Source organism: Carcharodon carcharias, chromosome 7, assembly GCF_017639515.1.
Source record: "Carcharodon carcharias isolate sCarCar2 chromosome 7, sCarCar2.pri, whole genome shotgun sequence".
Lineage (NCBI taxonomy): Eukaryota > Metazoa > Chordata > Chondrichthyes > Lamniformes > Lamnidae > Carcharodon > Carcharodon carcharias.
Window position 1 is genome coordinate 129,155,197 of NC_054473.1, and position 16,182 is coordinate 129,171,378.

General features: G+C 38.6%; 1 protein-coding gene across 3 annotated transcripts in view; it reads right to left on the reverse strand.

Annotated features, from left to right (window-relative positions):
- Positions 1–3,710: 3,710 nt before the first annotated feature.
- edc4 (enhancer of mRNA decapping 4) overlaps positions 3,711–16,182 on the reverse strand; it is a 96,497-nt gene continuing 84,025 nt past the window's right edge. For all 3 annotated transcript variants that reach the window (XM_041190920.1, XM_041190919.1, XM_041190918.1), the window contains 3 exons: positions 11,447–11,666; positions 7,331–7,494; positions 3,711–4,713 (listed from right to left, as the gene is read on the reverse strand). In XM_041190920.1, the coding sequence (XP_041046854.1) occupies positions 4,524–4,713; positions 7,331–7,494; positions 11,447–11,666 (574 nt within the window). In that variant the 3' untranslated portion in view covers positions 3,711–4,523. The remainder of the gene's footprint in view (positions 4,714–7,330; positions 7,495–11,446; positions 11,667–16,182) is intronic.

A 16,182-nucleotide genomic window follows, 5' to 3' on the forward strand; every position in this document is an offset into this window, starting at 1 on the left:
ACTATTGACAACAAAAAATACACCGATCCAAAGCGGGAACCCATTGTAGCAGCAGCCGATTTATCCTTTCGGAGCTAACTTGCTGGGAGGCAAAATGCCACGTTAAATTAAAACATCTTCCAGGAGCTGGAATTGGAAGGGGGGTGGGGATCAACCCAGAACCACGCCTCCCAACAGCAGGCTCGGACTGAGCTCCCCAAGGAATGGACCTTACACGTAATGTTGCTCTGGCTGGCGGATTAAAATTTCATTTCCGAATTATTTCAAGGTAGTATTGTGAAATCCACCCTGTTGAGGGATTTAGTGCGACTCGCCTAGGTCACGTTTTAGCTCAGGACTAAATTGTAGCAAAGCTTTGAGTGAGCTGAGTTAGCTGACTTTACCATTGAGTACAAGAGAGCAGCTCACTGAAAGCTGTCAGTTTCTCGTAGTTACCACCAATCCGCCGGGTTAATGCTGACAGCAGGCTCCTTATAGTTCTTCAATGTCAATAATCAATCCATCGTTTCATTTTTTTTTAAAGAAACTGCTTTGGACTTATTTTCACCAATAAATTCCGGGATCTGAACTTGGGCGGAGGTTGAACTGGTCTAAGATTTCGAGGGGTCGATCACTCGAGATCGGCTGGAAGCATCATGGAGATCACCAAGCCGCTGATCCTCCGAACGAAGTTAGAGTGAGGAGCTGAGCTGGCGCAGTGCTGCCCACTGCTCTCTCCTGCAGACCCCCCAAACAGAGGCGAAGTTCAAGCACCTAATTTGATCGAGAATTCGCTCTCAAAAGCCACATGGTTGCAAACTGGTTGATTATATATTTACTTATACACTTCATTTTCGGTCAACATTTCCTAAATGTTTTCCACCTATGTATCTATTTAAAATCCCAATCCTTGTGGGGCTGTATGGTTCTTTGAAGAATTTGTCCTCTGGAGTCTTTTAGTCTGGTAGCCATTCATTGCGACTCTGTAGTGAGCCAGGGTGGACACGCAAAGTCCTGAAGCTCTGGAGCAGTTTTTTAATGTTTCCTTGTGACTTGCTCACATGATCTTTGGCAGAAGTATTAGCTTGCAGAACCTTCAGTATCAAAATGGTAGTTAAATTCATGTTACACGTTACTGCAGCCAAGAAATACTTGCATTTATATAGCGCCTTTCACAACCATCGGACGTCCCAAAGCTCTTTCCAGCCAATAGCGTACTTTTGAAGTGTGATAATTGTGGAAATGTTGGAAACGCCACAGCCATCTTGCGTACAACAAACTCCCACAAACAGCAAAGTGATAGTGAGCAGATTAACTGTTTTTTGCCAAAGCTGATTGCTGTCTTGGCCAGTATGTATTCCTCAAAGCTAACTCCCCTGTTCTTCGAAATAGTGCCATATGTTCTTTCGCGTCCACTCGAAGGCAGTTTTAACGTCTCATCCAAAAGACATCATCTCTGCCAGTGCAGCACTTCTGTGCATTGCCTTGGTTGGTGCCAGCCTTGATTTTATTGCTGAAGTTCTGGATTGGGCCTTGAACCCAGCAGCTTCTGACTCCAAGGCAAGCATGCTAGTGAGTCACAGCTGACACAAGGACAAGGATACAAATGAATATGGGCATAGAGGAAGCTATTTCCCTTCTACACAATTCTCTCACCTTATCACCTGTATGCCACTTGCTTTCAATGCCCCTGCAGACCTAATTCAATCTTTCTTATCTAGGGACAAAGATCATAATTCATGAGTAAACATGCACATTCTACACTCTATGTAGCTTTCTGTCATGAATGAGCAATATGTTCTTAACGAATAAACTAAAATGCTCATTCTATGAAAAACACTTTTTTTTGAGGGGGGGCACATTTGGGACATAAAGCTTCATTCTTCGTTGGGGGGGGGGAGAAATCAGCAAAATATTTCTTAGCACTCAAGCCAGTTTCAACTATGAAGCACGCTATGGTACAGAATTAAAGATGGATGTCCCTTCTGATTGAATTCACTGTTTGCAAAATAGAATGAAATATTGCTATCAATGATTAGCAAAGACGACTCAATAGGACTTTGAAGCACAAACACTAATAGTCATTTAAATAGGTCCCATTGAGAAAGTATGGTAGATTAACTATAAAAGCTAAATTGGTAGGTAATTTAAGTGTGCCAGTTGTTTGATACCACTGTTGCACAGCACCATTACCTATTCTACTCCTTTATCTGTAGATTTGCTCAAATAGCCTGGGCCTTAACATAAAATCAATTTCTATTGCAATAGTAGCAGTCCTTTTAATATAGTCCATTAAATGCACAAGAGTGGGTAAAAAAATCAGATCAACCCCAAATGTATGAGCATTGAGTTCACACAGGATCACCAGACATAAAAATTAATATCGGGGTGAAGTGCATTTGGAACAAGTAGCTATACTCCAGTATTCTTTGCACTGGCCGATCTGCTGCAGAACACCATCTGGCATTTTGTTCCCAAATGGCATCCACGCTACCATTTCTTTTGATCACATCAGCAACATATGTAAATGAGGGAAATGAAATACTGTAGCAAATCTCTCTGGACAGCTCTTGGACTCTTTTTGATCATCTCTGCATTATCTTCCTAGAAAGAACTACATTGTATCGTTTAATAAAGATTCACGCCATATTTTTCCTTCCTTCTACAATCTGCAGGCTTTTAAATCCCAAGCTTTCAATCTAATGTTTCACATCTTTTCTACTCTTTTCAACTTTAGAAGTGTCATACATTGAGCCAGGTCTCTTGTCTAGATTTTGTAAAAATTAAAGAAAGCCATCACTCTTGGATTGTTTAGAAATTGACGAATGCTGGAGTTCAGTTGGAGCCCACTGTACTAGTTTGTATCACCCTCCATGATGCTGGTGTTGGACTGAGTGCCAATTTATGTTTATATTATTGAATAATAACTTCTAGTTCAGGTTTAAAATAAGAAATAATTTATTCAAAAAAATCCTTTGATGCTGTAGTGGATCTTTTTATTTCCTGAGATTTGTGGGGAAAATTCACAAAGATAAGGTACTGGCATATTGAATTGTGACAGAGAACATCTATATCCTGAAAGCAGGGTGCACTGGGTTTTCTTTAGCCCAACTTACTAATCTCAGTAATTAACAATTCTACAATTTAGCTACAAAACACTAGCACAATAATTGACAATAATCAAATCAATGAACCTTGCAGCAGGTTAACCATGTGAGAATTTTAGTGCCAGAAAGTATTAACAATGTAGCAAGGTATCTTTATGGAGCTCATATTGCAGCAACTGAAGGCAGAAAAAATAATTTCTTGTTCGGCAGCTGCAATTTCACATGCATTATCCATTGATCCATGAGGTTCAGGTTAGAAATTGTAGATTGCATTGGTTAGGTTACTTATACTCTTGGGAACCGAAAATGAACTGTGAACTGACAGCTTAAATAACCATTATTCCAAATTTCAAACCACCCTTGTACAATTTCTAACACATTATATCCACAAGTTTTATTTGAAATAATGCATTTATTTTAAACATTACAGTTCTAAAATTGTGACTACAGAACAGTTTTCCCAAACTTTTGAACCATCATAAAAACGCAACAAAAATAGTTACAAAAGTGTCATATACAAGACAGTAGTTTACCTGACAAGTGGATCGGTAAAAACAAATCTGGAAACAATGTTAAAAATAAGTGTAAATCAGTGCTAATGATTTAAGGATAAACCAATCCAGATAATTTCCAAAGTCTTTATTGAACATTTTTGAAACATTATCCAAACAGGAAGTTCCCATATTAAAGGTAAAAAGTAAGCAAAATGTAAAATTACAACAAAATCATAAATGATGAATAACATTATGCAATAAACAAACTTGCCAGCTTTGATTTTTTTTCTATTTTTCTTCCAAACTAACATGATAGAAACAAACTATGTTCTGTGAAATTTCACAAAGTAACAGTCCAACACTAATTTGAAATATTCTGAAAAAATATTTTTGGATGCTCACTTAGCTTCTGACAGTTGTATTTACCTCTGTAGCTCTGAAGTCAGAATTTCCAAATGAGAGGCTGTTTAGTACCTCAAGGAATTCAACAGGGGCAAGGGAGAACATAAGCCTATTCTTCAACTGAGTTCATTTATGTTTGATGCATTTAAGAAAGCATGCAGGTCTCAATTTGTTGCATTCTGTGTTGGTTATTTAGCCTGAGCTGCTTCATCAATGTAACCATGAGAGGGGAAGAGATTTTTTTTTCATATATACATGGGTTACTTTTAACCTGAGGAACATACATGTAGATATTCATACAAAATGGCCTTAACAGATTAGAGGAAAGTTGAAAAAGAGCATGTTTGAAGCAGCTTATGCATCAGGGTACTGCTCTAACCTGTGGCTCCAACCATAGTTTTCTTACCACAGATGAGAGGCACACAAGCCCTCGAGTTTGATTTTAAAAAAAGATTAATTAGTAACATACAGCTATGTGAATTGTATAATTATAACACAATCCTTACAGATCATGAAAATGCCATCAGCTATTGACTACAGTTTAGCTCAGTGGAGTCACCAGTCCTTGAAGCATCATCATAAGTCTCCGAGCTCTTTTGCTCACACTACTGTGAGGTTCTGCCTGGTTGAACTGGTACAGTTTCTGTCTGACTTGATTCAATACAGAGCCCATGTGGTCCCTAGCAACTGGGTCTGTGTGATCCAGATTCATGACTGCATCCTCTAGGTAACTGAAATGAAGTTGGAGGTTGGTTACTGTATGGTTAATACAACACAAAAATGATTATATCTTTTCATAATATTCTTCATAAACAGAAAATGCTGGGAAAAACTCAACAACCATCAGCAATTGAGAGAAAGAAAGAAAGAGCTTGTATTTATATATTGCTTTTTCCTATTCTTAGAATGTCCAAAATTGCTTCACAGCCAATTTGGAAGTGGGGACACTTCTGCAGAAAAACATGGCAGGTATCCTGCACACAGCAAGGTCCCGTACACAGTGAATGAATGGATAACCAGATAATCTGTTTTTAGTGATATTGAGTCAAGGTGTTGGGTAGAACAAGAGCTCTTTGCTCTTCCTCAAATAGTATCCGAGGAATTATGTCCACCTGAGCAGAGGGACGGTGCCTTAACTTAACATCGTACCTGAAAGATAGTAACCTTGGCAATGCAGCACTTCACTTGGGTGCCAGCAAGTCATGAAGTGGGTTACCACAATAGGTGGTGCCTTTCATTGAAGCATACGAATCTGATGAAAGATCCCAATATTTTTATTCCATCACAGGATGTACGCATGAGATAAGATGCATCCAATGATGCATGAGGAAGTGAGGGTGGAAACTGCAGAGGCACTTGTCAAAATTTTCCAATCATCCTTAGACTCAGGGGTGGTGCCAAAGGGCTGGAGAATTGCAAATGTTACATCCTTGTTCAAAAAAAAGTGAAAAGATAAGTCCAGCAACTACAGGCCAGTCAGTTTCATCTCAATGGTGGGGAACCTTCTAGAAATTATAATTTGGGACAAAATTAATAGTCACTTGGGCAAACATGGATTGATTAAGGGCAGTTAGCATGAATTTGTTAAGGGCAAATGGTATTGACTAACCTGCTCAAGTTTTTTCATGAGGTAACAAAGGCAGCGGATGAGGGTAATGCTGTTGATGTGGTGTACACGGATTTCCAAAACGTACTTTATAAAGTGCCGCACAACACTTTGTGAGCAAAGTCAGAGCTCATGGAACAAAAGGGAGAGTAGCAACGTAGATGTGAAATTGGCTGAGTGACAGGAAACAGAGCAGTGGTTAACAGGTGCTTTTTGGACTACAGGAAGGTAGTGGAGTTTCCCAGCAGTCGATATTAGGACCTCTGCTTTTCCTATTATATATATGTGACCTAAATCTTGGTGTACAGTGCACAATTTCAAAATTTGCAGACAATACAAAACTTTAAAATAAAGATAGTGTAGATGTAGAACTTCAAAAGGACATACACAGGTTGGTGCAAAGGGCAGACAAGTAGCAGATGAAACATAATGCAGAACGATGTTAAGAAAGATGAAAGATTTGGTAAGAAGGACGTGGATAGACAAAATCAAATATACAATTCTAAAGGGGGTGCAGGGGCAGAGGGTCCTGGTGCACATATGCACAAATCTTTGAAGATGGAAGGACAGGTTGAGAGAGCAGTTAATGAAGCATACAGCACCATCGGCTAAATCAAAGGGGCATGGAGTGCAATAGCCAGGGAGTTATGTTAAACCTGTACAAAACACTGCTACGACCTCAACTGGAGTATTGCGTCCAGTTCTGGGCACCACACTTTAGGAAAGATGTGAAGGCATAAAGAGGGTGCAAAAAAGGTTAACGAGAATGGTTCCAGGGATAAGGAATTTCAGATAGGTAGGTAGATTACAGAAGCTGGGGCTGTTCTCTCCAGGGAAGGTTAAGGGGAGATTTGATAGAGTTATTCAAAACAATGAGGGGTCTGGACAGGGCAGGTAGGGATAAACTGTTCCCATTGGTAGAAAGATCAAGAATCAGAGGATAATGATTTAAAGTAACTGACAAAAGAAGCAATGGCGACATGAGGAAGAACTTTTTTACACAGTGAATGGTTAGGATCTGAAATGCACTGCTGAGAGTGTGGTGGAGGCAGGTTCAACTGAGGCATTCACGAAGAAAATGTATTATTATATGTAAAGGAAAAATGTGCAGGGCAATGGGGAGAAGACATGGGTGTGGATCTAGGTGAACTGTTCCTTCAGACAGCCAGCACAGACACGACGAGCCAAATAGCCTCCTTCTGTGGTGTACCACAGTATGAGTCTATATACAAGGTAGGATGTCAATTAGCCCAGCATTTATTGCCCATCCTTAATTTCCCTCAAGAAGGCAATAGTAAACCACCTTCTTGAATACAATTGAGTAGCTTGCTCAGTCATTTCAAAGGACAGTTAAGAGTCAACAACATTGCTGCAGGTCTGGAGTCACATATGCCAGACCGGGTAAGGGCAGCAGATTTCCTTTCCTAAAGGACATTAGTGAACCAGATGGATTTTTAATAATCTGGTAGTTTCATGGCCACGATTACAAACACTAGTTTTTTTATTCCAGATTTAACAAACTGAATCTAAATTCCATAGTTGCATAGTCGTCTCTGGATCATTAGATAAGGCCTCTGGCTCATTAGTCTGGTAACATAAACCCACATTAGAAATAGCAGCCCTTTCTTCTCTGCCAAGTGCCAATTGACAGGCTGTGAACTCTCAGATGCTTTTGTGTTTTTCAAATTTCCAGCAAGGGTGTTTTTCTTTTTATTGCTAATTGTCTTTATGTTGCACCTTACCTGAGTTTTAGTTCTGTGCGTGAATTGAGATCAGTGGAGAGCTGCTGAATAAGTGAAAGCAAAACCGGCTGGGTCAGAGGACAAGGATGCTGACCAAAGACCAGCTGAGAATCCACAGTTTCACATACATAAAGTACCAGGTTGAGGTCTGCCGCAGTCAATGCCTGATGGATAGAAAATAATTAATGAAGGCAGCTAAAAGCCCAATTTATTGCAAACTACTTTAACAAGTGTTTGTTGTTCAAGCCAATACTTCATTACTAGCTTATGGCAGTTATTCAATAATTAATGTACCGCAAGAAAAATCAACAAATTTACTCAGTTATTTCTACAAATTAAATGACCTGTGATTCTGCAAAACCTATAAATTACACTTCATTATAGGGAGTTTTTAGAATCGCGCTCAATTATGATGCTCTACGCAATCAAAAAAGTCTGTCAACTCTCTCTGTTTCAACTCACTCAAATAAGAAGAATGGTCATTTATCACGCCACCGGATGGCTGCCAGGAAAAAAAGGGAGGAAACATTCTGTACAAGGGGCCATTAAAAAAAGTACTGTGTTTTTCATAGGTGTTTAAAAGCACATCCACATTTCAAAAGGTGCAAAGCAAACAGATTAATGCAATGGGTTAAATGTCAATAAATTCCAATTCCTCTTATACCACAGTAATATCAATATCACTGCAAATCATTCAAAGACATTTAGAATACTGACTTTTTTCCCCCCTGAAATATATTCTAAGAACCTAGACCCCCTCTTTTTCTCTGAAGCCTGCTTTACAAATTCCAATGGATAATTTCAGTAAATATTTTTAAGGAGGATACATCAAAAACTATTTGGCATTTCAAAGCTGAAAGGAAAATTCAGCTCTCCAGGGATTGAAAAATTTATGAAAATATGTTCTGTGGCTATTAGCTGTATTCTGAGAACACCCAGAGTCCACTAAGCAATTAACCCTTTCCTTGAACTGGGATATTGTACAGTTCACGTTTGTCAGTGTTCCTGCCATAAAGTGGAGCGCATTTCCACAGAATACTGCACTTTGAGTGGAATAGTGACAATTTTGACACACGGAACAGTTACTGTAAAGGCTTCATATCAAATCAGAAGCAACCCAAAAAAATCATTGATGGCAATATGTGTTTTGCCTGGAAATTTGAAGACAGTTAGATTCAACTGAACTCAATACCCTCACCCCCAAATTAATCTGATTGTTCTCAATTTTGCATTTTCCCAACCATTAGCATCCCAACGTTGCTCTACTAATTTAATAGAAATAGCCTCCTATCAACGACTGAAGAAAGGCAAATTTTAACACTGTGCTGATTTTCCAGCCTATGGAATCTTAACTACATGCAACTTTAATGCCTCAATCAGTAAAATGCAACACATTTTGTTAGTGATAATATTACACTACTTCGAAAAGGCTTGGTATTTAAATTTAGGTCCTAAGAGGAAGTAGCATCCTGTTTACCAACTTAGCAGGAGAGCCAGTTACTGCCAAACAATTCTTTTTGTAATCTGCACTCATTACACAGGCACAATAATTCAGCATCAATTAACCTTCCACCAGTAGGCTGCTGCACAGTAATATGTTTTGCAACAGTTCTGCAGAAAAGCAGTTTAAGTAAGATTGGATCATATTACCTTATTATTATTTTTGGCCAGCCTGTAATCACGTGAATTTGCATCACAGTTCCAAATTAGCTATTTGGCAACAAAATATTTGGTAGGAGAAAAAGTACACAAAACGTCACAATTCTGTAACATTTTCTAAGAGGAAATAAGTTTCCAAGATGTTTCCACTTGCAGGCAAGACAAGAACTAGGGGTCATTAATATAAGATAGTCACTAATAAATCCTGGCAATTCAGGAGAAACTTCTTTACCTAGAGAGTGGTTAGAAAGTGAAGCTCACTACCACATGGAGTAATTGAGATAAATAGTATAAATGTATTTACAGGGAAGGTGGATAAGTACACAAAGGACAAAGGAATAGAAGGATATATCGATGATTAGATGAGGGGTAGAAAGAAGCTCCATGAATACCAGCAGGGGCCTGTTGGGCTGAATGGCCTGCTTCTGTGCTGTCATGCTTTGTAAATGTTGAATTTAGGCAATGGAAACATGGGTCTTCATTAACCTTCCACCAGTAGGCTGCTGCACAGTAATATTTTTTGCAACAGTTCTGCAGAAAAGCAGTTTAAGTAAGATTGGATCATATTACCTTATTATTATTTTTGGCCAGCCTGTAATCACGTGAATTTGCATCACAGTTCCAAATTAGCTATTTGGCAACAAAATATTTGGTAGGAGAAAAAGTACACAAAACGTCACAATTCTGTAACATTTTCTAATGACCCAACATAATCAACAACTAGTTGTATGTGTGTGTATATATATATATATATATATATATATAGTGACTTTAACATAATAAAATGTCCCATAGCAGCATTAACAAAATTTGACACCAAGCCACATATGGAGATACGAGGGAAAATGACCAAAAGCTTGGTCAAAAAGATGTGTCTTAAGGAATGACTTAAGAAGAGGTCGAAAGGCAGAGATATTTAGGGAGGGAATTCCAGAGTTTTGAACATTGGCAGCTAAAGGCACAACCGGCAATGGTGCAACGATTAAAATCGGGGATGCACAAACGGCCAGAATTAGAGGAACACTGATACTTCAGAGGGTTGTAGGGCTGAAGGATGTTACAAAGCAAAGGATGGGTGAGACCTTGAAGAGATTTTAAAAAACGGATGGGAATTTTTCATAACCAGGATCCAAAGTAGGTCAACCAACACAGGGGCGATGGTGAACAGGACTTGGTGAATGGTAGGACACAAACAGGAGAGTTTTGGATAACCACAAGTTCACAGAGGCCAACATTCCCCATCCAGTTTGTTGTCAAAATAGACATTATGTGAAGAACAACAGGTTGAATTGCTATTCTCATGCACAGGCATTTAAAAGGAATTGCTGCAGCATAAACATTACTGGGTCATTGTAGAAAGGTCAAGCAACAAGGTATAAGTGTTCTGATAAAGGGTTAAATGACCATTCATGTTCAGTTCCGTCTTTGAATTCAGTTCATCAAAATACAGGAAGTCACTAGATACTATCCTTTTTGAGACATATTTTCTAACAGCCACTTAAAAAGATAGAAGAGAATGTTTTGCATCTGGAAAATTAACTACACTCAGCCACACAATGCAGGTGCAACAAAGTTGGTTGATGTAAACTTTGATTAAAAATGTCAATAGGTTTGTTATTTTAAATTATTAAATCAGAAGACAATGCTTTGTGAAAGCCTACAAGTTAATTTATGTAGCAAATACATCATAAAAAATAGCATTTAATCTTTTTGGCCTGAAGTTTCTTAGAAGAAATGAAAATGGAAAAAGATATTGAATTATTCATTTCTAGACCAGTGAATTAGCCTGAATACAGTCTTTTACTGAACTTGGTCGTAGGCTTCACATTTCTGGATATTTCATGACATCAGAAGACAGGCACGATGAGATGATATAAAGCATCATAAACATCAGTCACTGGGAGTGATGTGTGATCAGTTTTAAAATTGTGCAACATCCTTCAGGACCAAAGATAATTCCAATAAAAAAAAACTACTGACATAGGAGTCTCAAGTTCCCTCTACCCATCACGATCAAAGAGGAGAAAATTCATCTCAATCAGAATTATGGTATTTGATCATCAAAACCTTTCAATAAACAAGTGAAGCCAAACGTTTTATAGAGCTTCTGTAACTGTAAACTTTACAAAAATGACTCTGAGGTGTAATTAAATCGATAAAACGGAATGTAGAAATGCATTCAGTACACAGTAAAGGCTGCTACTGATAGAAAGAAGTGTGAATCAAATTCAGATCATATGGAATGGCTAAGAGCACCTAACCAAGATATCTCCATATGGCATGAAAACCTACAGTGGTGATAGAGATGCCATATAGAGGTTAAACCAATAATAAATTTAGATCTTAGCATTTATGTGCAAGGAATAAAAGTACTTCATAAAATAAACCACCAGCTATTAATTTAATTACTTCTCTTGAACTCACTTTATTGGCCTTTATTTAACTTCCTATACATACCTGTTGAAATGCTTGGTTAAGTTGTCCCTGTTGCAACAGCTGCAAGATGTGAGCCTGCTGGGATTGGAAATCCATGTGAGTTGTTGGAATGGGGGTCCCAGCAGCTGAACGCATGGCCTGCATAATACTGGAAGTAACAACAGCTTGTTGCTCCTTCATTGCTAGGCCAACTTCGCCTTTCACAATTCTCTGTACTTGAGTCAGAATCGATTCCTGTAAGCTGTTGCATATCATACATGAGTTCAACTAACAATTATCTGTGAAACCCTACATTTATAAACAGCTCTTCAATCACAAAATGCAATGCATATACAAGCACACTGTCCCTATACAGTACTTATTTTGCACTCAGCATGTTACATGATGCATTTCATTGGTGGTCAACCAGGACAACCAGCATTCATGAACTGGTGTCAGCTGTGGTTGTTGGTGGCATTCACACTTCAGTCAGATGGTTGAGGGTTCAATTCTCACTTCAGGGATCTAAACACAAATATCTAGGCTGACAATTCAATATAAACTCCTCAGTTTTTACCTGATGCTTTTCAATTGATCTTAAAATGATATACCGAAAAACAATTAAAAGAATTGGCACATTACAATTAAACATTTTCAAATCCTCACAATACATTGGCTGCAGTAATTCTTGCAGAAGTTCCACCTCAGTTACATGCATGGTGACTTTATCCAGGAAACCTCTTCCAGCGGAAAGCTGCAGCAGCTAACTCAGCAAAGAAAAAGGCTGCATAACAGGCACAGAGAAAGCAAGCTAGCCCACCTGAGGGCATCTAAATTAGTAGAGTGGGAATTAATTGTGATCCAAGGAAATGTGGCACAGGCTGTTTAGGTTTAGAACATGTAGGCTGGAGAGGTATTTTGCTCAGTTATTATGAACTGTTCTGAGGGTTTTGTAAGATTATTGTAATTCTTTTATCAACTCTGATCCATGTAGGTTTTGCACTGTAATACCATTGCAGGTCCAATGTGCTAGCAAAATAGTTGTAGATCACTGAGTGTAAAACCTCCCGAAGGAATCCTTCTTTAAACCGCCTTGTGCTCTTGAAAAGTATGTGACATGCAACTTGTCAAAGTTGAATGCAGTCTGGAATTTGAGTAATATGGGTTTTTTTTCTCAATTTAAAATGCCCAGGAAAAAAAAATCACAGGATTATCTTCTGCCAAATCTCATCTGCGGCAATTTAGGAGATTAAATAAATCAGTCCACGATAGTGTGAACTGTACACAGTGTGTTAGAATAGGGGTGATGGGTCAAATAGATTTTTATTCCATACTTTCTTTACATAATAAAATTTAAACACCCACAGCATTATTTTTAAACCACCTAGGCGAATATACATGCAACTCAGTCAAATATAATGATCATAGGCCACAATTCTCATACTGTACATTACTAACAAATTGTTTTCAGGAAAATTGTCTGGCATGGGAATTGGTATCTTCAATAAAGCAAATTCATGGTAAAGCTGCAAATAAGGCATTAATCGAATTAACGTATACTGCACCATAAGTCAATACCTGTACTTTCCAATGGTAGTAACTGCTTTCGCTCAATTTTCTAATAATTTTTAGAAAACTGACTCCACCACAAATATTACAAATAGTAATAAATTCAAAGGCTGAAAATCTGAATCAAAAAACTGAAAAAGTTTAAAATCCACAGGACAACCAGCATTCATGAAATGGTGTCAGCTGTGGTTGTTGGTGGCATTCACACTTCAATCAGATGGTTGAGGGTTCAATTCTCACTCCAGGGATCTAAACACAAATATCTAGGCTGACAATTCAATGCAGTACTGAGAGAGTGCTGCACTGTCAGCCATGTCATCTTTCAGATGGGGACGTTAAAACGAGGCCCTGTCTGCCCTCTTAGGTAGGTGTAAAAGCTGTAATTTTGAAAAAGAGCAAGGGAGTTATCCCTGATGCCCTGGATAAGATTAATCCTTCAATCAACATCACAACAGATCATCAGCTCATTACCACCTTCGTATTTAAGGGAGTTTGCTGGGCACAAATTGGCAGCCGCAGTACAACAATGACTATACTTCTAAAGCGCTTCATTGGCTGAAAGGTGCTTTGGGATGCCCTGAGGTGGTGAAGGGTGCTTCATAAATGCAAATCTTTATTTCTTATAAAGAGAAAGAAAATCACAACATTCCCAGTGCAATCTTTTTGTGAGGCGTTGAATTATTTCCAGCATTTTGCGTTTTATTCCATTGCATGCCTTTCGAATTTTGTTATGTAAAAAGAGACATTATCTGCCTCGATGCGAGAAAAGCACCTCAGACTTTCACTGGCATATTTCCACACCTTTTCTTGGGTGCAGTTTCCAATTTGTAACCAACTGTTAGCAGTACATTTCTGCTCAACAGTGTCTAGATAAAAGAGCATTTTAGCAAGAAATATGCCACTTGCTTCGAGAGAAAAACAGCTAGCATAGTTTCTGTTAGCTGAATAATTCACACCCTTCCACTTTCTAAATTGTCTGTCTATCCTATTTGTAGGTCCACGTTATGCACCAGTGGCGTCCAATTTTCAGCCCTACATAGAAACACAAGACATTGTTCTGCACCTCCGAGTAAAAAGAGGAAAAGACACAAGTGTGGACCCATCTCCTTTATACAGAATGACATATTGGCATACAAGTGCAGAACACCAAGACAATCCTGAATAGAATTAAAATCCTACTCTCTTTGCAATAATGCATTTTAAGGAATTTTTGTGAATTACTCCATTATCAAAATAAGAATTAACACTGAAACGTGCAGAACTTTCCCACTTCAGACACCCAGTTCTAGATTTGCAACTTGCCACCAGGACATAAAACTGACATTATTGATTGACCACCCATTATAGAAGCTGCTCAATTTTAATTTCCATTGAAATTATTGGGCATAGCAACAAACAATTTATAAAGCACCTTTAATGTGATAAATATCCCATGGGACCTCACAGGAGCATAATTAAACAAAATATGGCACCAAGCCACATAAGGTGATATTAGGTTAGATGACCAAAAGCTTCAGAGGTAGGCATTAAAGGAGGAAAGCCAGCTAAAGAGGTGGACAGAACAGAATGCCAGAGGTTAGGGCCTAGACAGCTGAAAGCTTGGCCAGTAAAGGTGGAGTGACTGAAATTGGGGATGCAAACAGGTCAGAATTAGATAAGCACAGATTTCTCAGAGGGTTGTGGGTTCTTAAGTTTTCTGCATGTAAAATGTGGGAAAGCAGCCAGGAGTGCATTGAGGTAACAAGGGGATAAATCAGGATTTCAGCAGGTGAGCTGAGACATGGTCATATATCATGGAGTGGAAGTGGGCAGCATTAGTGATGGTGCAAATTAATGGCCAGAAGCTCAACTCAGGGTCAATTATGGCACCAAGGCTGTGAACAGACTAGTTTACTCTTGCACTGTTGTTAGGGGGAGGGATGGAGCTGGTGGCTAGGAAATAGTTTGGAGCAGGGACCAAAAACAATGTTTTCAATCTTCCCAATATTTAGATGGAAGAAATTTTTCACCCAGTACTGGATGTTGGATAAGCAGTTTAGCATGGGGTCATAGTACAAAATAAAGCTAGGATGACTAACAAGGTTAAAAAGACATTGTATCTTAACGCGTGGAGCATTCGCAATAAGGTAGGTGAATTAACAGTGAAAACAGATATAAATGGTTATGATATAGGTGCAATTACGGAGACATGGTTGCAGGATGACCAAGGATGGGAACTAAACAACCAGGGGTATTTAATATTTAGAAGGGCAGGCTAATAGGGAAAGGGAGTGTGGTAACACTGTTAGTAAAGGAGGAAATCAAGGAAGGATATTGGCTTGGAAAATCAATGTGAAATCTGTTTGGGTAGAGATAAGAAATACCAAGGGGCAGAAAACATTGGTGGGGGTTGTCTATAGGCCAAACAGAAACAGAGATGTAAGGGAAATTAGAGATGCATGCAATAAGGGTACAAGTGTAATCATGGGTGACTTTGATTGACATATAGATTGGACAAACCAAACTAGCAATAACACTATGAAGGAGGATTTCCTGGAGTGTGTACATGACGGTTTTTCAGATCAATACGTTGTAGAACCAACTAGAGAGCAGGATATCCTAGACTGGGTGTTGTGCAATGAAAAAGGATTAATTAACAATCTTGTTGCGCGAGGTCCCTTGGGAACAGCGGCCATAAATTGATAGAATTGTCCATTAAGATGGGGAGTGAAGAAGCTGAATCCGAAACTAGGGTCCTGAATCCAAATAAAGGGGAATACGAGGGTATGAGCTGTGAGCTGGCAATGATGGAATGGAGAACCTTAATAAAAGGGTTGATGGTGGATAGGCAATGGCTAATATTTAAGGAACGTATGCATGAATTACAACAATTATTCATTCCTGTCTGGCGCAAAAATAAAACAGGAAAGGTGGCTCAACTATGGCTTACAAAAGAAATTAGGGGCAGTAGTAGGTCCAAAAAGGAGACATATAAAATTGTCAGAAAAAGCAGCAAGCCTGAAGATTGGGAGCAGTTTAGATTTCAGCAAAATTGGACAAAAAGATTGATCAAGAAGGGGAAAATGAAGTATGAGAGTAAACTTGCAGGAAACATAAAAACTGACTGTAAAAGCTTGTATAAATATGTGAAGACAAAAAAATTAGCAGAAACGGGGGAAATTTTAACGGGGAATAAAGGAATGGCAGAAGAATTGAACACATATTTTCGT